At 37.2% G+C, this 27,426-nt stretch overlaps 1 protein-coding gene across 2 annotated transcripts in view; it reads right to left on the reverse strand.

Moving 5' to 3' along the window:
* The window catches only part of LOC109055822 (receptor tyrosine-protein kinase erbB-4-like), a 283,218-nt gene that overhangs the window by 101,745 nt on the left and 154,047 nt on the right, over positions 1–27,426 (reverse strand). For both annotated transcript variants that reach the window (XM_042764157.1, XM_042764156.1), the window contains exon 3: positions 1,845–2,031. In XM_042764157.1, the coding sequence (XP_042620091.1) occupies positions 1,845–2,031 (187 nt within the window). The remainder of the gene's footprint in view (positions 1–1,844; positions 2,032–27,426) is intronic.

Raw genomic sequence — 27,426 nt, forward strand, 5'->3', positions numbered from 1 at the left:
GAGGCCCTGCCTCAAAGCCCAAGGCCCTAGGTAATTGCCTGCTCTGTCTAAAGGTAGCGCCGGCCCTGGTGGGTTTGATTCCATGTCAAAACACAAACTGATAAAATGTATACTATAAATGCTAAACTGTAAACTGTTTTAGATTAAAAAAAAACAACAAACACAAAAACAACAAGTCTTTTGAATTGGACTGCAAATAAAGTATGTGGCACTGCCCACATTCCAGGAGCATCCTGGTTACTCACACTGAAGGCTGACTGGTAATCACTATTTGATATTGGTTAAGATTGCTAGTTTGCTGTTAAACAGTTCTGGTCCAGTTAAGTTTTCAAAGTGTGGCCATAAATGAATAAATGATAAATGAACAGACACAATTTCTACTACCTCCAGGAGCTATTATAGTCTGCGCTGTCATGGATGTTTATGGAGGAACAGCTAAGGATAAACATACCACTTGTCATTTTTCAAAGACAAAAGCAGTGCATGGTAAATGTCAGACCAATGCACTTGCATTATTGTTTTTAGCCAATCTGAAGGAAGTGAAGCTGTTGTGTAACAGTAATAATCAGGTACTGAGGAAGAGACATTTCCAACTGGCCCAGGCACTGAAGCAGAAAGTACAGAGACACTTACAAAAACATCAAAAACCCCCAACTCACCATCTCTGTTCTGAATTATGCAACATGAATCTGCCAAATTAGACATCAAACACTGTCATTTGCACAGTCATTTGTTAGTTTACAACAATGTCAGACTCCACAGAGGTTTGTGTTTGGTGTCTTATGTTGGGCCTCATATTTGTTTAACATCATAGTGAGGCATGCATTTACTGTTAATTTAGCTACTGATTCCAAAACCAATTGAAAAACCTCTGAATAAGTATATACTGCATCTACTGTATGACCTGGCAGTGAAATTAACAACATTTAAATGCACTCTAACTGAACAATACTAAAGAATATTTAATAGCCAGTACACAATTGGTATATGGAACAAAAAGCAGGGCTGTTGAGAAGTTTTCTTACTTGGACTGCAGTAATGTCTGTTTTGCAATCAAATAAATATATTGCATTTAAAAATATTAAAATAGAGAACAATTATTTGAAATACTTTTTTTTAATCAAATAAGTAAAGCCTTGGTGAGTTTATTTACTGTAGAGAATATTTGTGCATAGAAAAATTTTGTAACTGCCTAAATATTTTAGAGAAAGGCATACTTCTCTAGCTCTTTCACCCTAGTTTATTAGCCTTTACTGCCTCTGCAAAACTGACAGATCTAAGCTATAATAAAGACTAGGTTCATATGAGAGCAGTGCCATCATCAAACTGGTCAAGCTATAGCATTCCCCTCCAAACCTCTCACTCAGTTTTATGGATCCAATTCCAGGTGCAGATATTTAGCTGTATTTCACTGCCAGTGTCGGCCCTCATCCATCCACAAGCTCAAACACCAGCTAAGGCATTTCTGATGGAAGTTGTGAGAAATCAATTTAACGTGATATACATATTCATGAATAAACCCCCTCTCTTTCCTGCGAGAGAGATCGGAAAGCACTCACCAACTTCATAAAGGCCTCAGCCAGTGAAATTTACTCTGTGTGCTTGTATATGACAGACATACGTTCTCAGCAGTTATTGTTGTTGTGATGCATGATTTCAGAAGGGATCGATGCATTAAAGTGGATTTCAAAGCAAACAACAAACCATCTTTAACAAAGACGTGATGATCAAAGCGGTCATTTCTTGCACAATAAAGTACATTCACAAAGATGAGCAAGACAGGGACTGAGAAAAAATGAACACACAGATCATGGGACCTTTGGACTCGTAGGCTCATATTGTACCTGTGAGGTTCTTAAGGCCAAGCTGATGGAGACCAAAGTTGCCGTCTCTGCGGTAGTTGAGAAAGATAGCCAGGGCGTAGCGGTCTTCATACAGCCTTGTGCCGCGGATAATGCGAAGATTCTCCAGGGGCAGATACTCAAACTGATTTAGTGCCACAAGCACATAGCCGGTCACCTCACGAATGGACTGCAGGCAGAATAAAGATCAAACAATCAATAATCAACAAATATTAACATAATATTAACAAATAAGAATCAACTGGAGCTGCTGGAAATAAATTAACAAGATTAAAAAGAGAGATTAAGGACAGATAGTCACAAAAATGTGCTACGTGAAATTTATAACAAAGAAGGATTTATTATATATTATATACAAAAAAAAGATTAAAAAAAATGAAATAAAATTTTCTTTTAACATATAGAAATAAAATCTGCACGTACTATAAGTGTGTGTGTGTGTATTCTAGATCATTAAAAACTAAAATTAATTATTTTAAAAAGCTAAGTTTCATCTGTCATGTTGGCTAAGGCACCCATAGGCTTTATTGTGTTTAAAAAAAAAAAAATATATATATATATATATATTGTAAATAAAACTTGCATTACACAAGAACAATTGTTTGTCTGACAATATAGTTATTGGTTCAGGAGCTGGTCAGGGCAAGTTATCTCGTCAAACTATTTCTTGTTAAAAAGAGCTCCTTCCCATAGGATTCTGCTTAAATGTGTTGGTTTCTCAATAAGACAGGTGAAATCAAAAGTGGTTGTGATGTCATGTTGCATGTAGAGTCACGTCAGGCATCTCGGCTTATCGTTAGGGCAGGGCTAATAGCCTTGGACCTATAGCAATGAGGCCAAAATCATGCTGCGTTTACACCGTCGGCCCAGAAGCACAGCTGCGCTTCACTAAAACCTGCCCTTTACACGCCTCTCAGGAATAACGTCACGCAACCCCATAATTTCACCAACAAAGAGAAGTTATCAGAAAGCGAACAAGAAATAAGTCACTGGAACTAGCGTGATCACTAGCTACATCACAGGCTGCATCACATTTAGAAAGAATGATCATTTCTATATTTTTATAAAAGCTCCCAAACAAAAAACATTTTAATATTTTTATGACATGCGGAGATAAACTCTTGAGACGAGAGTTATGACAGATAAAATAGATTACTAAATAAATACACGATTGTGATAGAGAATAAGAAGCTGATGTCTGATTTCTTCAAGTGGTCGCATTTACCATGTTTACTATGGTAACATTAATAGCATAGTTATAGTGCATAGTTTTTTGCATTGCTTATAAAATATTTCTGCCTTGTATGGTGATCATAATCCACATCGGATCAAGTTATTTTAAACACTCACTGCTGACTGAAAGTGAGTTTTGAGCTCAACTTATTTTAAAAGTCTTTAGTGCTGGTGTTATAGCTGTTAACTTTATGAAATGATCCACAGTGCAAACGCTCTCCAGACGCGGATAAACTCCGCCTTTGTTCATAACCACTTCTCTAGCCCAAGCTGGCCCGCTTTGGCCCAAGGTTTTTGTTGGGCCAAAAAACCTAGGCCATTGGCCCCGAGGAAGCACCAACGAGGCACAATCAAGCCCTGGAAGTGACAGTGGAAATGTGACTAGCCCTGGCATGCACTAGCACACCCGCTTTTGGCCCGATAGTGGAAACGCGGCTATTCAGTCATTAGCTGAATAGTCTGGGCAGCAGTCTGGATAGCAGTAGGACACAATGAGCCAGAGGGTCTTTTCTCTCTCTTGGCCTTGTTCTTTCTTTTTTTTTACTATCTCTCTCTCTACCCTCTACTAGACAGATAATGATCACGGGGATGATTCAAATCCATCCAACCACATCTGTGAGACCCTCGCCGTGACATACTGGTGCCGTCACTGCGCCTGTCATTAAGGCAGACACAGTTTCATTCATTCTGACAGAGCGCCTCCTGCTGTGAATGATGACACTGAATGTGTGTGTGTGTGTGTGTGTTGGGGGAAAGAATTAGCCCTGAGGAAGCGCTTACATGGGGGAATGCTCTCACTGACAGCCGTCAGTTAGCGTGAGCTTCATTTCGGGACCCATGCGGCGTGACAGGGCCGGTCCTGCCACTGTCATCATCTGCCATGTCCGGCTAATGGGCAGAGACGTGAGCTCTTTTTAGCAGCGGCGCTAGAAGGCCAGTCAGAGCCTCAGTCATTTATCCAGGCTAATGAACTGTTCTAATAGCTGCAGGGACATTGCAGGAAGCACTTCCTGCATGTGTACATGGGGTATCACTGATGTGCGCTGCGAGGATTGTGTCAAGTGGGGTTACAGGACTTCTGACAAGAGGGTACATAGAGCAGACCAGCTAGAAATAGCATCAAAGCAGCTGTACGTAGAATCAGTGCTACGTTGGTACACCCTGTACAGAGTATGATACTGCTTTATCAAGAGTGTAATGCATTAACAGACCATATTGCAATTGTATGCCAGGAAGAATTCTCTACTAAAAAAAACATGAGTTATAATGTTACTAGCCTAATGTCAGTAAGAATGGTTAGACAAAAATTTACTGTGATAGGCTATTCTCTGTTCAGGAATATAGCCATATATGTTTGTAACTATATATATTGTATAGGCCTACATACAAAGCATGCTTGTATGCTAAAAAGTCAGCTTTGATTGTTCCTAATAAACTGTTTTACTGCACTCGCAAGTGAATCTCAAGTTATTTTGTGATAGCTAAATATATTCTAAATAAACTAAAAAAAATATATACACAAAATTTATTTTGTCCTCAGATTCATTCTTGTAACTCTTCCCTCTCAGTCACACACCTGACTGAAAGGCTCATTATGCAGCTCATTATGCGGGCCTTTGTCTTCTCAGGTGTGAATTACAGCATTATACATGATACAGTACACCTTCTCGCATATACCTTTCCTACACAAAAAGTGTGTTAAAAAATTTAAATCAATATATTGTTTTTTGTGAGCGAGTAATCAAGATGATTTTCACATCATTTTGAAGCAAAGACTCTAGGCTTCAAAATCTGTTCTCAAAAACAAATGTTCTCTAGGTGTTTTATTGCCTTTTATTTCAGTGTTTTAGTGATTTTAGTTTTAGTTTTTCAAGAGTTTATTTTTGTTTTTTAAATTTTAGTTTTTTGTAGGGGTAGGGCTGGCTGTTAAACAATATCATATTAAGATTGTGATAAAATTTGTGCCGATAACACTGATAAGGTCTGGATATTTGTATTTAATATGGATTTATTTAACAGCTAATCGCACAGCAGAAATAAACATGACAACAGCTAGTCAGTCCATGAGTGGTGTAGTTTTGTATACTACCCACATATTCAAGCACATGTGACGCTTCATGTTCAGCATCTGCCATCACAATATATGAGGACATGTACATGCAAACTTCATCTCCAGAGATGTTATGAGAGTCATTTAATGAGCTTTAAACTATTTACTTATCAAATACTGAAAATAACATATTCACAACAAACTACCAAAAGTTATGTACGTCGAAGGAAGGCCTGCCTGACAAATCTAAGGCCTGTCCCTCTGACCTCTACTCCATTCCACTTGGTCTCTGGAACTGCCAGTCCGCTGTTAACAAAGCAGACTTAATTTCTTCTATTGCTACTCATTCTGGTCTCAGCCTCATGGCACTGACTGAGACCTGGATCAAACCTGAGGACACTGCCACTCCCGCAGCCCTCTCCACTCATTTCACTTGTTCCCACACCCCTCGTACGACTGGGAGGGGTGGAGGTACTGGTCTCCTTATATCGAAAGATTGGAAATTTGATCTTCAGCCACCACCTACAGGTCACGGTTCATTTGAATCACATGCTGTTACTGTAACCCACCCTGTTCAAATCCACTTTGTGATCATTTATCGTCCCCCAGGTCAATTGGGAAACTTCTTGGAGGAGTTGGACGTGCTGCTATCAAACTATCCTGAAGATGGTACTCCTCTGGTACTGCTTGGTGACTTCAACATCCACCTTGATAAACCCCAGGCTGCTGACTTCAACACTCTGCTCACCTCATTTGATCTCAAGCGAGTCTCTACTACAGCGACTCACAAATCTGGCAACCAACTGGACCTCATCTACACGCGCTGTTGCTCAGTGGACAACACTTTAGTTACTCCTCTGCACACCTCAGACCACTTCCTCATTAATGCTAATCTAGCACTTACTCCTGAAGTGGCACACGCTCCAACGCGGGGTCACCTTTCGACGGAACCTACGCTCACTCTCTCCATCTCGCCTATCCTCTGTGGTTGCATCCTCACTTCCTTCACTCTCGCAGTTTTCAGCTCTGGACACGAACAGTGCTACGGACACTTTTTTTGTTCCACTCTGACCTCTTGCTTGGACAACCTTTTGCCCACTGTCGTCTAGACCAGCACGCACCACCCCATCTGCCCCCCTGGCTGTCCGATGTACTCCGTGAACATCGCTCTAAACTCAGGGCTGCAGAGAGGAAATGGCTTAAATCAAGAAACTCTACCGACCTCAGTGTGTATCAGTCTCTCCTCTCTTCCTTCTCTGCAAACGTCTTCACTGCTAAAACATCATATTACCACGACAAGATTAACAACTGTTGTGACGCTCGGACACTCTTCAAAACCTTCTCTTCTCTTCTTAATCCGCCTCCACCTCCTCCTCAATCGACTCTTACAGCTGATGACTTTGCTGTTTTCTTCACAAATAAGACAAGAACCATCAGTGACCAATTCTCCACACCGCAGACTGAGGATAACTTCACAACGACTAATGCTCACTCTTTCTCCTCCTTCTCTCCACTCTCAGAGATGGACGTTTCCAAACTTATCCTGTCCAGTCATCCTACTACTTGCCCACTGGATCCGATCCCCACTCACCTCCTTTAAGCGATTTCTTCTTCAGTCATACCTTCACTTACTCACATTATCAACTCCTCTCTTCACTCTGGAACATTTCCCTCAGCATTTAAGCAGGCTCGGGTAAGCCCACTGTTGAAGAAACCATCTCTAAATCCAGCACTTCTAGAAAACTACAGACCGGTATCCCTTCTTCCATTCATTGCAAAGACACTCGAACGAGCTGTGTTCAACCAGCTCTCTATGTTTCTTGTACAGAACAACCTCCTGGACAGCAATCAATCTGGCTTCAAAAGTGGCCACTCAACTGAGACTGCCCTGCTCTCGGTTACTGAAGCCCTGCGACTGGCAAGAGCAGCTTCAAAATCCTCAGTACTCATTTTGCTGGACCTGTCTGCTGCTTTTGACACTGTTAATCACCAGATTCTCCTATCCACCCTCAGAAAGATGGGCATCTCTGGAACCGCACTCCAGTGGCTTAACTCCTACCTGTCTGATAGATCCTTCATGGTGTCTTGGAGGGGTGAAGTCTCTAAGTCACAACAACTTGCTACTGGGGTTCCTCAAGGCTCAGTACTTGGACCGCTTCTCTTCTCCATCTACATGACGTCATTAGGATCTGTCATTCAGAAGCATGGTTTTTCCTATCACTGCTACGCTGATGACACTCAACTCTACTTCTCATTCCAACCAGATGACCCGACGGTAGTTGCTCGCATTTCAGCCTGTCTGAGTGACATTTCTAGCTGGATGAATGACCATCACCTTCAGCTCAACCTTACTAAGACTGAACTGCTGGTGGTTCCAGCTAAACCATTGCTTCATCACAACTTCTCTATACAGCTGGGTTTCGTCAACCATAACTCCTTCCAGGACAGCCAGAAACCTAGGAGTTGTGATGGATCATCAGTTAAGCTTCACAGACCATATTGATACAATGACCCGGTCCCTGTAGATTTGCCTTATTCAACATTAGGAAGATTAGACCCTTCCTGTCAGAGCAATCCACCCAACTTCTTGTCCAAGCTCTTGTTCTCTCCAGACTGGACTATTGCAATGCTCTCCTGGCGGGCCTTCCTGCATGTACTATCAAGCCTCTATAACTGATCCAGAATGCAGCAGCGAGGGTTGTCTTCAGTGAGCCGAAAACAGCCCATGTTACTCCTCTCCTCATCAGGTTACACTGGCTACCAGTAGCCGCTCGCATCAAATTCAAGGTACTGATGCTTGCCTACAAAACGACCACTGGCACGGCGCCAACTTACCTAAACTCACTAAACTCACTAGTTCAATCTTATGCACCCTCCAGAAGTTTGCGCTCTGCAAGTGAACGACGCCTTGTGTTGCCATCCCAAAGAGGTTCAAAATCACTCTCACGGACTTTTTTCCTGGACTGCTCCCAGCTGGTGGAATGACCTCCCGATCTCAGTTCGAACAGCTGAGTCTTTACTCATTTTCAAAAAACATCTAAAGACTCATCTTTTTCGCCTGCACTTAACCAACTTATACTAGTACTTACCTTTTTTTTCTATCATATTGGAAAAAAAAAAAAAAAAAAAAAAAAAAAAACACCCTGGCTACGTGTTCTGTACTAGACTAACTGAGACTTGTCATAGCACTTGTATACCGTTGTTGTTCTCGTTGATCTGATTGTTTCTACTGTTCTCATTTGTAAGTCGCTTTGGATAAAAGCGTCTGCTAAATGATTAAATGTAAATGTAAATGTAAAATCAAAGTTCAGTTTACATGAAGAAAAATATATTACAATTATATACTAAAATGGACTTCTCAAAGTTAGAATATTAATAATATTTTTAAGGAATATTTTTCCCCACCCCCCATGTTTTAATTTATACTGTTGTGCAACATCTTAAAAATGTAGTTTTGTTGTAAATTAATTGTTACTTTTTTATTTGATTGCATTTTAAAATATTGAGTAAATTGTTAAAGTTTTATAAATTCATTTCACTAGACACCATTTTTTGATGATGAGTTTGTATTAAATCATAAAACACAGAATCGAGCAAAAAATGAAATAAAATGGATTTTACATGGCCCTTATTAACTTTATCTGTGGACTTGTGTGTCACAAATTATGTTTACATTCATTCTCATGGTCTAACAAACCAAAACCATATCCTTCCCTATTAATAATAATATTTTTGACCATATTGCCCAGCATTTTGTTGGAGCCTATTTTTTTATTTTTATCTTTTGTTTGTTTTGAATTTTAAAATGGGAGCCACAGGGAAGTAAAATGAAAAATGCAAGGTTAAGATTAATAAAAAATAAATAAATAAATAAATAAATAAAATAAAATAAAATAAAATAAAATAAATTAAATAAATATTTAATTGAGTGAAATGAAAAGATGCTGTAAAAGATGAGAGATGTGAGTGCAATGGTCAAACATGTCCTTGTGCATGTTTACCTAGATACCCAACAGAAAATCAGCGCAGTGAATGCAAAAATGTATTCTGTGTGAACATGCCCTTTAACAGGCTTTTAGCAATCAGAATGAAAGTAAGATAAAATCTGCAATACACTATGGGCAAAATGTCACAAAAACATGTTTTGTGAAATTAAGGACAAACATATTGGGTGCATCAATTATAATATTCTCTAATATTAATATCCTCCTCCACCCCACTCCACCCCACCCCACAAATAAAAATAAATAATTTTGAGCAAATTTGGCAATAGTGTGAACTCCATCTGTGAGCAAGGAGCAGAAAATATAAAAAAAAAATGCTGTCACTCCACTCCACTCCACTCACATACTCTGATCCCATCATGGCATCTGAATTTGGATGAAAGTACGAATACCAGCCAAGCCTTTGACCTTGCTGTGGTCCCTCCATTTCCTCTTCCTCTCCTTATGGCCAACAAAAAGCCAATGCACTAGCAACATTCTGCCAACAACCCCCTCACCCCTGTCCACCAGGAACTAAACCCATCCCAGTTACCTAGCAACCTCTGGAACCTGCTGCTGTCTAAAAGACATGAAAGAGAGGGGGAAAGTAGAGGGTGGAGAAAAAAACAGCAACATCTTTGTTGTACTTCTCCTAATTTAATTAAAGGATTACTTTGCAGAGATTTTCCACACAGCCTATTTGGATTCCCGCATTCACTTTCCAGCTCCATTTAATTCCTCCTTCTCAAACTAATTTGTTATTTTCAAGCCAGTGGATCGATACTTTCCAGAGAGGAGAAGAAAGCGGAGGAGAGGGAAAGGACGGGGCCCTCTTTCTTCTTGTGTTTGCTCAATAATGAAGCACATAAATAAAGGTAAACACCTTGTTGTGATTACAAGCGCAGTTTATAGCTAATGACGTGACATCAACGAGGAGCTCGTTCAACCTGTTGTTAAACATAACACATCCAACCTGAGCAGCTATAGAGATCAGTGGGCACACAAAGCCATGCCTTATTGCAACTTTTATGGTACCTTTACGGTTTTTGTTTCTGTTGCATTTCATAAGTTTTTTAAGTGTTGCACTCAAAGCAATCAATCCTCTACAGAGTGAAAGACAAACCATTTGAATGCAAACACTTACAGCTATTACTTTAAAATTCAAAGCTAAAGTTTTGTTTTAGTTTTTTCCTCCTCTAAACGCATATCTAAAAAAGTAGTTGCAAAGTGTACGATTGCAATTAATGGTTAGGCCTATATTTGTAGCCCAAACTATTCATCTTTTTCAGGCAAAGCCTTGCCTTGTTTTCATTATGAAGATAAATAGTTTATCTAAGTTATCTAAGTAACATGTAATTATTCCTGTGCTGCAAAGCTTTTTTCTCCAGTCTTCAGGGTCACATGATCCTTCAGAAATCATTCTAATATGCTGATTCGGTGGTCAATAAACATTTATTATTATCAGTGGAAAAAAAAAACAACACCCCAAACTTTTGAACAGAAATGTCTATATGCATCCTCTCATCTCTACATATCCTATCTGCTGTACTTATAAACTGACAACAGACACCAAAGATACTTTTAGAAGCCAAAGAGAGAGACTCTTGTAAAGGTGGTCTAATAGAGCACTTAAAGATACTCCCAGCACTGGGAGCCATTTGGACCCCTATGATGCCTGTTGAAGAAAACAGGCCTACAGTCCTGATAAAGCCAATCTATAAATACAGTTCATACACCTCCATGGAGGAGAGAGCGGGAGGTACTGTATGGGTTTTGAAGCTCTGATGACAGTGGTCCACTTCCAAATAGTTTTTAGGGAACCTAAATTAGTTTGTCTATGGAATCACTGTGAAAACCCCCTTTTGGAACTTTTTATTTTTAAGAGTGTGAGGAATTGGTGAATGAGACACTTGATTCTGTGGTAAAATATGGTGCGTAAAAGTCACAATTGTTAAGTGAATTCGCCTTGGGCCTTCAATTCAAAAGCAGTCAGAGAAAACAGCAAGTGAACAAACTGAAAGAAAAAGTCATGGACAGATTCACTAGATTTCCAGGGATTCTGTCTTTTCTCAGCGGTAGAGTGTTGGGGTAGAGGAAGTGTGCCGCAAAAACAAAACCCCCTTTTCACTCCCCGAGACGTGCTCAGTGTGGAAATAAACTCCTGCAATCCACAAACAAGAGTGGAATGAAGAGAGAAACAGAGCTGGGTTGGACAGAGAGATGAGGATGAGGCGAGCGGCAGGGCTGCAGTCGAGTGGATCATAGTTGGTCCTCTGTATATTTTAATGCATAATTAATACTCCACCTGTTCCAGTTCAGAGAGGACAAGAGTGGCTGAAAACGAGAGAGGAGGAGGACAGACCAGACAAAGAGAGATTGAGAGAGATATAAAAGAGGGAGTGTAAACATAAAGCAACACCATGACCCTGTGTATACCATTATGCTAATTAGTACTCATTTACATACATATAGATCTTGTTGTGTCTTTTGGAAGGGTGGGCGGAGACATATATAGAGGTTCCAGGGCTTGGATCACTGCGTGTCCTTATGCTAATGAATCCTACCCTTAGAAAATACAAGCACAGCATCTCTCCGCTACATTTCTATATGAGTTTTATAATAAGTACATATTTATCATTATGCAAATACTCATTCTGATTATTATAATTACTTATTAGCAGAGTTAGTAGTCATTATTCATTAGCAAAGTTCTTTGACTCAACATCCAGGTGGGACTTTCTATAAATATGGTACAAGCTGGCATCCTGATACTTTTTAAAAGACATTAAAAGCAAATAATAATAATAATAATAATAATAATAATTTAGTATAATAAATAAAAAAATATTTAATAAGTATAATAAATATTTATTTAGTAAGAAATGTGTGTTAACCTATTATTATTAACTAAATAAATGAACAATAAAAGGTAAATAGTTTTTAATATCAAACGTCTACTTTTGGCCCTGATTTATACCCTATTCATGGCAAGTACCAAGTACTACATTCACAAATGTATTTCAATGTTCAAGTGTTATGTTCCATGTTATACTATATTGCAGTGGTTCTCAGGAAACTTCCAAGGGGACCTCAAAAAGACAATGATTTCAAATCAGAAAATAACAATGTAATGTAATGCAATGCAATGAAATCTAATTAAAAAAAACACACTTGCATATTTTTTTGACATGTAAAAGCATGGAAATTAATAAAATGGTAAAAATCTATGGGCATTTTCATAAAGAGTATACATTTTTCTAGTTATACAAAGCACTACATTATTTTATTAGGTAGAATTAACATATATTGTGGCGGGAAACATTTTACATCAATTGGAATCTGAATCAGAATTCCCTGATTTCCATCCTGAATATTATTATTGTTAGATCTATCATGTTCCAGAGTTATGCAGTTCTGAACCCTCTCCACTCCAGCTCCATTTATCCTTTATTTCTCTCCCTTATGTTTACTTCAAAAAGTGACACTTGAAATAAATAATGCTTGTGTCGATATTTGGATCCCACAAAGATGCCTCTGATGTGTTTCATCTCACCCTTCAACCAAAAAAAAAAAAAAAAATGATGTTTTATCTTGAACAAACTAAACAAAAGTACAACAAAAGAAACTACACAAAGTTGCTATGTTTTGAATAAGAATGTAAACAAACTCTTGAGCTATATTAAACCAATTAACTTCTTTAATAAAACATCTGTGTGGATATTCCTGTCATCAGAGAACATACAGCGTGTCATCTGTCTAATCTGTGTGGACTGACGGAGACGCCAGGCTTCCACTGTGAGAGGAATTGTGAATGAGAGGCGCAGCGGAGCGCTCTGCTTGATTCTCATTGGTTTAGACAGTGCAGCAGACTCATGTCAGGCTCATTGATAAGCAAAGCCTGCAGGATATGTTGATTACCACAAAACATTCTGTGACAGCAAATATTTGAAACTCAGGCACAGACATGACAGACAGAGAAGTGTTAGCTGTAATTTCATACTGCATGTTAAGGAAATGGATTGCTGCATTTTGAAATATTACCTTGCTGCTTGTACAGCTACAATCCAAAATAAACATACAAATACTGTTTCTATTTGTGAAGCCAACATATAACAAGTGCCTTAGTGTAAGACAACAGAAGACGGTAAAAAACAATAAAACATTGTCTCTTCATATTTACTCAGAAGGCTCCCACACACCCTAAAGTCAAACAAGTGATTTAAACCTTTACAGGGCAACCATGGGCAGAAACATTAAACACAAGACAATATTGATTTGAGTGAAACTGATCCCATTAAAGAAGAGATTAGAGTAATACAAGAGATTATACAAGCACAATAATGTTAAAAATCACTTGCATATAAAAATGGTCACATGTAGAGTTTAGTGGAAAAGTGTAGTTGACCACAGAATGCCATGATTGATCAAAATAGAAATAATAATAAAAAGTTTTTTTTTTTTTATTATTAAAAGAAATGAACACTTTTATTCAGCAAAGAATCATTAAATCGACCAAAAGTCATTCACAATATTACAAAAGCTTTCTATTTCTAATAAATGCTGTTCTTTGGAACATTCTATTCATCAAAGAATCATGGAAGATGGTGATGGTTTCCACAAAATATTAAGCAGCACAACTGTTTTCAACACTGAAGATAAGAAATGTTTCTTGAGCAACAAATCATCATATTTGATCATTGAAGGACACTGAAAACTAATGGCTGCTGGAAATTCACCTTTGATATCACTGGAATAAATGACATTTGAAAAAAATATTCAAATAGAAAACAGTTCTTTTGGGTAAGGAGTAAGACTTGGTTTCTTACGGTTGTATTACAAATGTTATAAACAGCTTGAATAACTAACTTTTTATTCTGAATGTTTTGTTTGTTCAAGGGTTTTTATTTTTTGCAATTAATTTTTGTATTTGATATCGGTTTTGTGTTTTGTTTTTATTAATATGTGTACACATTGTGTTTGTCTTTGCTTTGTGTCACTGTTTATATTCTTTGTGTGTTTTAAATCAATTAAAAAAAACTGAAAAAAAGAAAACTGTTATTTTAAATTGCTATACTATTTCACAATATTTCAGTTTTTACTGTATTTTCGATTAAATAAATCAAGCATAAGAAACTTATTTCAAAAACATAAACAAATCTTACTGACCTCAAATATATTGAACGGTAGCATATACATGACCTAAAATGACCCTGCATCACTAAAAAAATAAATAATGCAGAGACAATAAACTTTAAGATTACTGTAGTATAAGTCAGAAACCATCATGTGTAAGAAGAAATAAGCTGAGGTGATGTGCATTATTTGTGCATAAAACAATGGGAAATGCAATATCACTGAAAGGCAAAAAATAATTTATATTTCCCATCTCTTCTAAATGTCCCAAGATACAGACAATTGCACACAATCGTAAATAATCACATTTGTTGTAAAACACCACATCCATGCTTTAATAGCTGCACCTCCAGAGGGATCAACCTGTCATTTTAGAGAAGAGAAAGTCATATGTTTTGAAGGTGGAGTGAGCTATCGCTAAGAGCTGACAGTACTGCAAACAGTTCCTATAGCGATTCTTCCTGCTTCATCGTACTGCTGCTATGGACTGCTATCTCATACAGAGAAGACGCCACAAGAGCAGACAGCCGCCCACTGCTACAATGATGTCACCAATCATTAATTGAGCTTTGGGCTTTGTTTTAGCAAATATGCTTTTTCAAACCATCTGGCTCAGCGGAATGTTGATGCTCCAACATGATATCTTTATATTTCACCGCCTGAAATATGTTTGGGAAACATGTCTGGCGCAGGAGTGCTCCATCTGTGTGCACACAGACGCTGGTTTTGGGATACAGAATAAGCTTTTCCAGTTGTACTGATACATTATGTAAATAATTAGTTTATTACATATAAAAATATTTAAAATGTATAGTAAAATGCAGTTGTTGTTTTTTTATTATTATTATGCTTAAAAAACAAGATAAAGGAAGCAGACCAATCCTGTTAGCCATTCTTAAAATGGCAACATCAATCTTTAACGTACATGAACACTTGTTCAGCTCAACACGACCTGCAGATATCACAGCATTGTTTGTTAAGTAAATACACTACTTTGCGAACAAGGGAGCATTTTGTTGTCCACTGCACTGCTTTTTCAACTGTCATGTAAATATTGTGCTACAGGTACGCATTTTACCATTGCACTGCCTCACACGGATGAGAGGTGTGTTTTACAATGCCGTACCAAGTTAAAAGTAGTTATAAAAAACATTTCTTACCTGCAATGTGAATGCGAGTTCACTAAATGTAGTGCAAAAACTATGTATTGCAAAATGATGGCAAGAGTTGTCCTTTGCTGGATGCAAGCAAAAACAAGTATAGGCTACAAACAGAGTAGTTTGATTAAGTCACTCTTTTGAGTTGGTTCAAAAGTAAATCAAGTAAATCAAAAACATGCAGCATGACCAAGTCTATTTCGATTCACTAACAAATGACTTTTATGAGCCTATTATTTTATTTCTTATGTGGCGGTTCTTTTAAATGCATAATAAACATACAGAACGGCTCAGTCTGCTTTAATTCCTGAGAGTCGGACCTATTAGCTGAATTAAGAACATACAGGATGACCCAGCTTACTACAATTTATCGATCACGATTTATCTATTTGGGCTTTGAAATAGAGCAGTACTGTATGTACTGTTGTTTAAATAATAATCAGTTTAATGGGAGGCATTGACTTGAAGGACAGCTCCATACATCTGTGTATGTGAATCTAGTCACAGGTGTGGCGCTCATCACAAGATCCTGATTCTGATTGAGTGGGTGTTCCCTTCGGATTATACAAACTCTTATTATACAAATCTCACACTTTGAGAGGGGTAGAAATTGTGGGCACTCTTACAGGGATGCCACATTCTAAAATTGAGTCTGGCTGGCATTGTGTATTAACAGTCTTGATTACTGCAAGAGAAAGAAAACCTGTCACTCTGCAGGAAGTCTGTCTTTTATCCTATTTCCTTCACTTTCCACCTTTCCCCTGCGGACTAAAGATCACAAGTGCAGAACTGCTATGACACTAAATACGGCACTCTTATCCTCTCTCTAGAGGCGTGTATGTGTGTGTGTGTGTGTGTGTGTCGATTTATTGTGAATCGCTGCTGGGAGATATCTCATGAAAACAGCGTTTCCTCAGATGTCTTAATATAATCATTCATCTATTTGTTTTTTTCTGCACTTAATAAAAGCTTTCACTTCAGCACCCCACAATGAACCATGCTTGAGTTCCTATGGTATTGACTGGGCTCAACAGTAATTAAGAGCGATAGCCATCTCCTCATGCTGACTCTACCCATGATACAGATCACTTCCCTTTGCTCTTTTCCCTCAACATGTGCTCGCATCTGCCACTGAAACTCTCCACCTCTCTTTAAAAGAATAGTTCACCCAGAAATAAAATCTGTTTTCATCATTTACTCAACAACAACGCCATGTCTTCTGTATTACTTACAATACAAGTGGATGATTTATACTCCAAAGTCTTCTAAAAAAAAACAACAACAACAACAAAAAAACACAGTAAAAAGTGCACAATGTCCATGTTCTAACTACAGATTTTGAAGTAGGTAATTATTAGTGAAACACAACTTAAAATTGAATTTGTTCCTCTAGCTATTAAAAAGTGCTTTAAAAGACTTGGAACATACGATACCATGAAAGAGGTCTCTTATACACACTAAGGTTACATTTATTTGATTAGAAAACAAAACAGTTATATTGTGAAATATTGTTAGAATTAACTATTATTCTAATCTTCAGTGTCACATGACTAATATGCTGATTTGGTGCTCAAGAAACATTAACAATCTTGAAAACTGTTGTGTCGCTTAATATTTTTAATACTGGAATATTAGTGCAAATACTAATATGCGGACATACTTTTTTTTTCAGGATTCTTTGATGAATAAAGTCCAAAAGAACATAATTAATTTAAAATAGAATTTTCTAACAATGTCTTTACTATCACATTTGTTTCTTTTAAGTTTTTCTTTTAACAATTTACAAACTAACAAACAATAATAATAATAATTATTATTAATCTTACTGAATCCAAATGTTTGAACAGTGGTGTAGTCATGGACTATTAACTATTGTTTACTATAGACAAGGACTATTACTTTTAAGTTAAACGCATTATGGATTTTTTTTTCCTCTTTGGAGCTTGGCCACATAAATCACCATTCAGATTTGATGGTAAAGAGGTGGTTCACGAGAGTGCATATTTGGCGTGCTGTCCGGGGAAGGGCTCATAGCTTTGGAATGGCCCGAACCTAGAGTACCCCCCCATATAAGTGTAATATGAACTCTAAGTGGAGGAGATGAGGTGGAGGGGGGATGCTGATAAAAAGTCAGTGGATAGTGGTAAGTCAGCAGTATTTATACCATAGTGTTGATTAACTTAAGTGCGCTCCACCTGTGCTAATTAGGCTAAGTATCTGATGCGCTCCTCCCGAACCTTGTTAATAAAACATCATATAAACTATTCCGCTAAACAGAGTTTCCCCCACTCCAGACAGTATCTATCCTCATACAGTATCCTCCAAGTAAAAGTGAATATGTCTGCTCTATTTTGTCTTCAAAAGCATTTTCTCTTTGATTCAGATGATATAGAGTCTGTCTGTGTCCGATTCCTTTTTATCCTGTCCTCTGTACACTGAGATGTTAAATATGTGATGCTGACAAGAATCGGAGTGCTCGGGACAAACCTTCACATTTTTATTTGATCTGTCACCACAAGGATTTTCTCTATTGCAGACCCAGTTCTAGATGTTCTTCTTGTGCTGCCATTTCAAACGCTTGGTAGATTTCTCACAGACTCTGTGAACCTCATTATTTTTACTTCTTGGTTTAAAATAAAAAATAAAAATCATCCATATTTTTACATTCAAGAAAGGTCACCCTATAGGAAAAAGATGTTGTTTAGAATCTGCCAGGAAATGATCAGCTTTGCTTCTGATGCATTAACCTTAAACTTTTTGAGGTTTGGCTCAGTGTGCACAGAATGTCAAAATGTGCCCCGCACTGCAGCCGAACCCTGAAGAATTTTCAACTTTGCAGGCGGTGAATCTAGCAAATGACATCATCGGCAGCAGACAATGATGTATGAGCTTTGCCCTGGCAGGTGGCAGATCAGACTCTCTGTCTCTAAAGCAGATGTTAAATCATGATTTAAGAACGTTCGCTCTCCTTGAGCTTTAAAGGTCTCTTCGACTGGGTTGTTACGAGAGTTGAAAAGTAGATTTTCCAGACATGAGAAGGATCAAGATTCTTCTGATCTGTGAAAAAGTTCTGGTCATCTTCTATTGGCATTGCAACCCTCAAACGTTTAAGATTTCACTTACTTTTAGCTATTTTGTGGTTTGTTTCTGGAAAAATACTTAGTAATCACCGTAGTCGCAATCATGCTGACTTCACACTCACTGCATCAACTCTGTCTATGGTATAGCATATGGTTTATCTATACTATCATACTACTCATGTATTTATACTATGTGTGCCATGGGAATTTTTTTGTTTAAACAACAACAAACTGCCAAACGATGAGAACATTTTTTGTTGTTTGTTTGTTTTGGTGTGTTATTTATTTATTTATTTATTGTGTTCCGAAAGTTGTAAAAACCCAGGAAGGAACCCTACATGGCAAAATCACACTGATCCAACCAAACAATGTGATATAATGAGCTCTGAGGAAACATATTTAGTATATTTATAGTCTTTAAACATTTCTACATGATTTGACAGTTTAATTCAATGTGTAATGTCATACTAACAAGGGCCCATACAAAACTTTTTATGACCCTTTTTCAACAAGGTTCACCGAGTAGTGCTATACCACACCGCAAAAGTCAAACTTATTATTATTATTTTTTAAATGTTAAAATATGTATTAAATGTTTTTAATGCTGCGTTGGATTGTAATAAGCACTATACAAATAAATTTGAATTAAATTGAAAATAATTATCTTTAGAAATTACTTAACATTACTCTGTTAATGGGTAGAAAAAAAGATGTCAATTTCATTGGTAAATATTTCATTAGTACTTAATTAGTAAATATTTCCAGATAATATTCAAAAATATAAATATTAAAAAGTCAATTAGCAAATTCTTTTTTTTCATACTTTTCCTCACACAGTAGCCTATAAATGGGTATTTGCACACAAATACATAAATACAAATAAATACATAGCAGCCCTACTATATACTGTATCTAAAAAAAAAATCATCATATTTGGGGAGGTCCTAGGCACAGAGAAGAACCAACAGTTTTCTTATGCGTTACACTAGTTTAGACTCATTTACATTTTAGATGTCCTTTCATATCAATCATATTTCTTTTTTTCTATCTCAGGGATTTTAGGACAGATGATTGAGCAGGAGAGAGGAACAGCCTGTACAGATCTTTGACTTTGACACTCCAAACATCTCCTTGAACAGTGCAAATCTAATACTGTGTACCGAGTGAGCTAAAGAAGAGCAGTGTCTCTCCTCCTGGGAGCGGGACTCCATCAGTACCCTGATAATGAGGGTCTCTCCTGCAGGAATTCTCCAAATGGAGCGATTTGTAATTGATTTGGTGCATTAATTACCGTCCAGTTCTGCCTGTGTCATGGTTAATATTGCACACATTTGATGAGAAGAGGAACCACACTGGGATCATTTGGGCGAATGGCAATTATTCAATTAGAGCTGCGGTTCTCGCAGCACATCTTCTTCCAGTAGTGGTAATCACACCAGCTCATGGTGCCCACTGCAGAGAGCATAGTTCATGATATAATAATATTTATTAAAAAAAATTTAAAAAAAATTTTTTAAAAAAACGATGTATTGCATGTTTTAATATTAATTTGTATTAAATATTACATTTTTATATTAATATATATTTTTAAACATTAATAAATCTTTTATTATATAAAATAAAATATATCAAATTATATCAACAAATAATTTTCATATTCTATTTTAAATTAAATAAAAAAAATCAATTGCATTTTTGTGTATATGCAAACACATACATTTTAATTATAATATATACATTGTGATATATATATATATATATATATATATATATATATATATATATATATATATATATATTATATATATATATTATATAAATAAAATTACTTCTACTTTCTATATTTTTATTGATATATTTTTTTTTTCCATTTAACTTTTCTGTTTAACATTTTAACATGTAATTTTTAAACATTACTACATTTGTTACATTTATTTTATCAGCTAAAATATAATAGATAACATACATTTTACATACACAAAATAAATGTAATAATACATTTTTATTTTTATTGTGTATACACACATCTGAATGATACTATATACATTTAAATACATTAATAAAATGACTTTATATATTTTCTAATAACATTAAAATAAATATTAAAAAGTGTATTTTTTTTAATTCCTTTCCGTCTCCGCTGCTTTACTCTCTGCCTTTTCTGTTTAACATTTTAACCTGTATGTTTGTTACAAAAGACAAAGTCAAGTAGTCCTTGAGAGTCGTCTCTGATGACTGAAGATGGAGATCACAATGAAAACAATGTGCCTTTCAAACAGCTTCATTCGCAGTCATTTAGAGCTTGTTTATGATTCTCTGGCCATTAAAAGCTTCTGTAAAGGCAGTGATAAGTTTGTTATTCACTAGCTTATTTTCAGTCACTGAAAGGTTTTGTTGGGCATCTCACAAGAGACGGCCTAAAGCGAAATACACCTGAGTGAAACTTCTCCAAAAACCAGTTACTTCTGATTGATTTTGAATGACTTTTCCCCTGATATCAACAACAGCATCAGGTTAATTGCTTATTTTCCAAAATATGAATATGCATAAGATCTGCTGCATTGAAATTAAACAGCTAAATGAAGTCATTGTTCATTAGATTAACCCCTTCAGGCAGCATTGAAACGAGAGAAGCGTGCCCCGGAACACACGGTCTTGTCATATTAATCCAAAATAATTACAATATGATAAGAGTGTTTTCAATTATTTACGTGATCTGTGAATATCACGAAGAAAGGTTATGACGAACGTGCTTGAGGGTTGTAAATCTAATAGTCTCTCTGGAATGAGTTGGTGTTACTGAATTACGCACCGATTTCATTTAGCCGAGAGAGTATTGCTCATTTAGTCACACAAACTACTTCTAGCTGTTTGTCATATATCTCTGTTATGAGGATGAAATGGTATGTCTTATTAGACTAAACTGGAGAGGTATAAGCTTTTCTTTTTAGGCCTGCTTAGAATCTGATCACATATTAGCCATTAAGAAATGTCTTTGCAGCTTTTCTTTGTATTTGCAGGCATTTTTTTCAGGTTCAAAAGCTGTTACTGGATTGTTAGCCGCGGTACCCTTTCAAAACATACTAATATGTACGCTTTAGGTACTAATAAGTACTGATATGCACCTTTGGGGTAAATAAGGTACAAAGGTGCCCCAGGGACATATTTTGTTCCTTTTTTCTAATGAGAGTGAACAGCTGCCTGGAATTAAATCTCATCATACTGGTTTGGTCTGGCCAGAGGAGATTTGGGCCAGTGTCTTAGCCTTGTTTATGAAGGGGTTTTTTTTCTCCATTTCTGTCACCGATGGAGTTTTGGTTCCTTGCCACTGTTGCCATTGGCTTGCTTAGTTGGGGACGCTTAACCAATTGTGTTACTGTCATTTATGAATAATTTGATCATAGGTTTCATCAACAAAGTTTTTTTTTTTTTCACTGACGAAAATGAGACTATATCTAAATAACATTTTTAGGGAGGGATGATTTGGCAAGCGATCCAATCAGATCTAATGTATTATAAAACATACAAAAACTAGACTAAAACAAACAATTCAGATGACTAATAGTTGACTAAAACTAATCAGAATTTTACTCAAAAGACTATGTCTAAAACTAAATATGAATTTGCTGTCAAATTTAACACTGCTAGAGACTTATTGGAATTCTCTGTTATGTTTCGTGTACTGTAGGCGTCAGCTCTGTCCCAAATGTTTCTTCTAACATTTGAGAGTTTACACCTATGAATTGGATTTAAATAGTATCAATCAGATAATTTGGTCTCGTAATTAATAACTTAATAAATAATTTGATAAGAAATGTTTAGGAGAAACAGAGTTACTGAAGAGATATCATTTGTGGCATTCTTCTCTACAGCACAGCTAAATTCTAGCTGTAATCCATTGTGGTCCTCTCCAGCCTGTCAGTCTTTTTTTAACAGCTACCACTAATGGAAGATAAAACAGTAATGCATCTGAGGTCAAAACTATCTGTCCCAGTATCACCTGCAACTTAGTTGTCCCCATTACCATACCGATGGGACGTAACCCACTTTAGCTCATGTACAGTTTCTTGAGACGCTTGACTTCTGAACTTGCTACCCAAAACTTAAACACAGTGATATAAGTTGCACGTTTTCAATGCCATGCAAGAAATTATGAAAAAGAATATGCTTTGCAACTGGACTAAGCCCTATTTTTGACATTACAACATCAGACATAGGCCTACACTACTGTATAACCAAACTAAAAGGAGTCAGCCATAGCACACTTGCTAATGCTAGCTAGAAGTAGTCAGGAACTAACACCTAACCATCTTGCTGCACTGCATTAAGACTATTAGTTGAGAATTGTTGTTGTGTGAATTGATTCACCTGCTTTTTAAAGTACTCAAAGGGAGGGATGTTGCCTGGTTGGATGGCTGATGATATGAAAGCTAATTAGCCTAACCTCTGCTGTGTCGTTTTCTTAGCCAATCATTACCACTGTTGAGGTCTTTTCAGATAGGGTGTCAAATCATGCTGAGCTATTGGCGAGCCCAGTTTTTAGCTTCACCGTTCACGCCGCAGGGTTGTTATCCTGATACCTGCAGAGAATAGTTCTGTTTAATAGATGCAATAGTGATATTAGCTAGTATGCTGATAGGTTTTGTTTAATAAAATCAAGAGGCAAGAGCTGCTGAGAGTTTTTCTCTCTGTTATCTCTAACTGTTAGAGACAAACAACATTGACTACCAGGACAATGCCCGGCATTTACAATAAATTTCCCTCAAGAAATCTGCTTGCAAACTCTTCTGATGAATCTACATAACTCTAGAAGAGAAAAAAAAAACTTTTTTGTGATTCCATTCGCCTTCCACACATTCACTCTTAAGGGATGCTCACACTGACAGCAACAAAGCAGCCATAAGCCATTCATTAGTCTCGTGTAGCCAGAACTTCATACTGACAACAGAAGTTCTGGGAACCTTGGCTGCTTTGAATGGCCAAGGACCACCCTTGGGTTTGTGCCGCATTATGTTTAGGGCCATGGAAATGTTGCCACAATAACAGACTCTTGGGCATATTTTAAAGAGTCTATGGTGCAAACTTTAAATATTTCACAAACTTTTGAAAATCCAGCATTTAGTTTATGCTGATAAGCGCTCCTTGCCACAGTTGTAAACACGACAGCTTTCTTCTTCAATGAGAGGGTTCGGTGACATGGCATCTTTGTTTCCAGGTGGAAAGATAAAGAACGTGACATAAACATGAACTTAGACAAAAAAAAAAAGTATATATACACTGAACAAAATTATAAACCATTTTTCATGACTTTTTCTATGTACACAAAAGGCCTATTTCTCTCAAATATTGTTCACAAATCTGTCTAAATCTGTGTTAGTGAGCACTTCTCCTTTGCCGAGATAATCCATCCACCTCACAGGTGTGGCATATCAAGATGCTGATTAGACAGCATGATTATTGCACAGGTGTGCCTTAGGCTGGCCACAATAAAAGGCCACTCTAAAATGTGCAGTTTTATCAGACAGCACAATGCCACAGATGTCGCAAGTTTTGAGGGAGCGTACAGTTGGCATGCTGACTGCAGGAATGTCCACCAGAGCTGTAGCCCATAAATTGAATGTTAATTTCTCTACTATAAGCTGTCTCCAAAGGAGTTTCAGAGAATTTGGCAGTACATCCAACCGGCCTCACAACCGCAGACCACTTGTACCACACCAGTCCAGGACCTCCACATCCAGCATTTTCACCTCCAAGATCGTCTGAGACCAGCCACCCGGACAGCTGCTGCAACAATCGGTTTGCATAACCAGATAATTTCTGCACAAATGTCTCAGGGAAGCTCATCTGCATGCTCGTCATCCTCATCGGGGTCTCGACCTGACTGCAGTTCGTCATTGTAACCGACTTGAGTGGCGCGTCGTCCTCATCGGGGTCTCGACCTGACTGCAAGAGGGTGTTCTCTTCATGGATGAATCCTGGTTTTCACTGTACAGGGCAGACGGCAGACAGCGTGTATGGTGTCATGTGGGTGAGTGGTTTGCTGATGTCAACGTTGTGGATCGAGTGGGCCATGGTGGCAGTGGGGATATGGTATGGGCAGGCATATGTTATGGACAATGAACACAGGAGCATTTTATTGATGGCATTTTGAATGCACAGAGATACCGTGACGAGATCCTGAGGCCAATTGTTGTGCCATTCATCCACGACCATCACCTCATGTTGCAGCATGATAATGCACGGCTCCATGATGGAAGGATCTGTACACAATTCCTGGAAGCTGAAAACATCCCAGTTCTTGCATGGCCAGCATACTCACCGGACATGTCACCCATTGAGCATGTTTGGGATTCTCTGGATCGGTGTATACGACAGCGTGTTCCAGTTCCTGCCAATATCCAGTCTTTAATTCAGTGAGCCTGTGTTCACTTTACAGAGGGTTAATGTGGCCTCTTTATTGATCAGAGAACCTGGACAGACACAAAGTCTCTATTGCTCTCTGCATTGATTTTTTTGCCTCTGACATGGATTCAGTGACTAAAACCAGTTTGCTGAAACACAACCGATCTCTTGGGTTCAAACAGAGGTAACAGAGTTTATCAGGTACCACAATCCATTAATAACAAAAGGAAGCTAAAAGCAAGCTTCTTTAATTCACTAATACATCATTACAAAGTTCAGGCACACTAGACATTTAAGATATACAAAATAAGATCCAGAGCTGCCATGAATATGTGTCTACCCTTTTAAGGTGGTTCCAAAAATTATTTGGACTTAAGCCACAACTAAAAATGTGTGCATGGGTTTGCATTATAAATCAAAATATCAAAACAAGTGACATTTAGTTTAAAGAAATCTAACGATATGTATATATAAATGTATATAAATGTGTATATAAAAACAGAAAAAACATTACTGAAGTACGTTTTACATAAAAAAAATAATAGATTTTTTTATTTCTGCTTCAAAATTCAATGTTTAATTTTACTTGCTGTTTCTTTGTAACAGTTTGTGAAATTTCCTAATAATTTTGGAGTGATTTTTATTTCTCTCTCTGTGTAGCTTAACCAGCATAACCAGCCCTAATGTGAAAATTCACACCGGTCTAGGCAGCATACACGTGTTTGGTTTTGTGATGGTGTCACACGGCACGTTTCAGCACACTCTCTTTAAGCAGTGTGCTCACCGTCCCTACAGGCGAATTTATGAGCTTTCCTGAGAAAAGCTCTCTCGGCCAGGCAATAAATTCAGGCCTGCATCCATTCAGAGGTCTGAGGCATTATCATCAAATTTTCTAAAGGTTGCAATGCTGTCAGAACTCCGTCCGGCCGCATCCAGATTTACAGGCAGCTCTGGAAATAACTGGCTTTTCGAACATACATTACTCACACAGCCACTTCTCTTTCCCACTTGCTCGTTTTTTATTTTTTATTATTATTTGAATTTGACTACTTATGAACAAAAGAAGAAAGAGAACAAGCAATTTGCCTTTCATTGCTATTCGTGCCTAAAACTATACAAAACGTCTATAATTACCCAGCTCAGACTGTATTTATGAGGGGAAGATGAAGTCCTAACACTGGTGTGGGGAGGAGCTGGCATGCACTGTGACAATGCTTTAATTTCACAGCAAAGGACTATAATTACACAACCGTTCTCTCTTTTTTGCTCCCTATTTCTCTTTCTTTGCTTGCCGCTGTCCCCTCATTGGTTCCGTCGGTGCTCTTACCGGCCTTCCTGTCAGAGTGAGGGATATTAGCGCTTTAAAACAGCATCATTAACTGATGAGCAATTAAATTAGTCTGTCGCCTCTATTAAAGGGAAGGAGTAAGAAATGCGTCTTAATCTCCTCTCCCCCTCCACGTTAAGTAGACTTTATTTTAAAATTTTGCAATGAAAGGTGATGGCTTTCGTATTGAAATCTTTAAGCCGGTGGGGTGGCATGTTATTTGAGCGGAGCAGAGCTGAATATATCTGCGGCTCATTCCATCTCAATTATAACCCTGTTCATTAGCCCAGGTGCCTCCTGCTCCCACAAATCTAAGTGAGGTTAGGGAGTGAGCTTGGCACTTGAGCCAACAGTGTGAGAAACGCAGATAACTTTTCCTCACTTAATCACGAAGTTTACAAGGTGATTAACTTAATTAAAGTACTGAAATCCCTCATATGTCTTTTTGTTCTTCCTCTACACTTTTCTGCAATTAATTTATCATCAACATCTCCATTCAAAATTATTTTGGAAATCATTTCAGTTCTTGGTAAACTAGGCACTATAGGATTATTTGTTATTTTATTTTTATTTTTTTTAACTTTACGCTTTATTATCTACTCAGTTTGCCATAGAATTTAGTTTTGTTTTTGCCACTGGAATAAACAATAGACAAACATATTTTTTTTTCAGTGAATGAATTGAATTGAAAAATTGAATGAAACTGAATGAAAAATAAAAAAAGCTAATTTTAAAAAGGCATTGTCCACTTAAGGCTGAAGTGATATACACAGACAGAGATAAGCAAAATTTAAAATGCTAAAATTATTTTAATCAATGAATGATTAAACAAACAAATAATAAATAAAACACAAGAACGAATGAACGAACTGCAAAAGTTAGTGTAATTAGGATGCCAAGAGTGCTATTAAGAAAATTCAGTTCAGATATAAGACCTCCCAGTGATGCTATTATTATAATAATTTTTTTTAGTTGGTTTTTTTTTATTGTTTTTTTTTTTTGTTTGTTTGTTTGTTTGTTTTTTACAGGTAGAATCACTATGAAAAATCATGTGAATTCACTGGTCAAAGGCTGTGGGAACCCAGATTAAGCAGTGTGAAAATGGCCTATATGACTTCTGTGCTATATTCCAAGTCTTCTGAAGCCATATGATAGCTTTGTAGGAGGAACAGGCTGAAATTCCAGTGGAGGGATTATCA

The sequence above is a fragment of the Cyprinus carpio genome, chromosome A9, assembly GCF_018340385.1.
Source record: "Cyprinus carpio isolate SPL01 chromosome A9, ASM1834038v1, whole genome shotgun sequence".
NCBI lineage: Eukaryota > Metazoa > Chordata > Actinopteri > Cypriniformes > Cyprinidae > Cyprinus > Cyprinus carpio.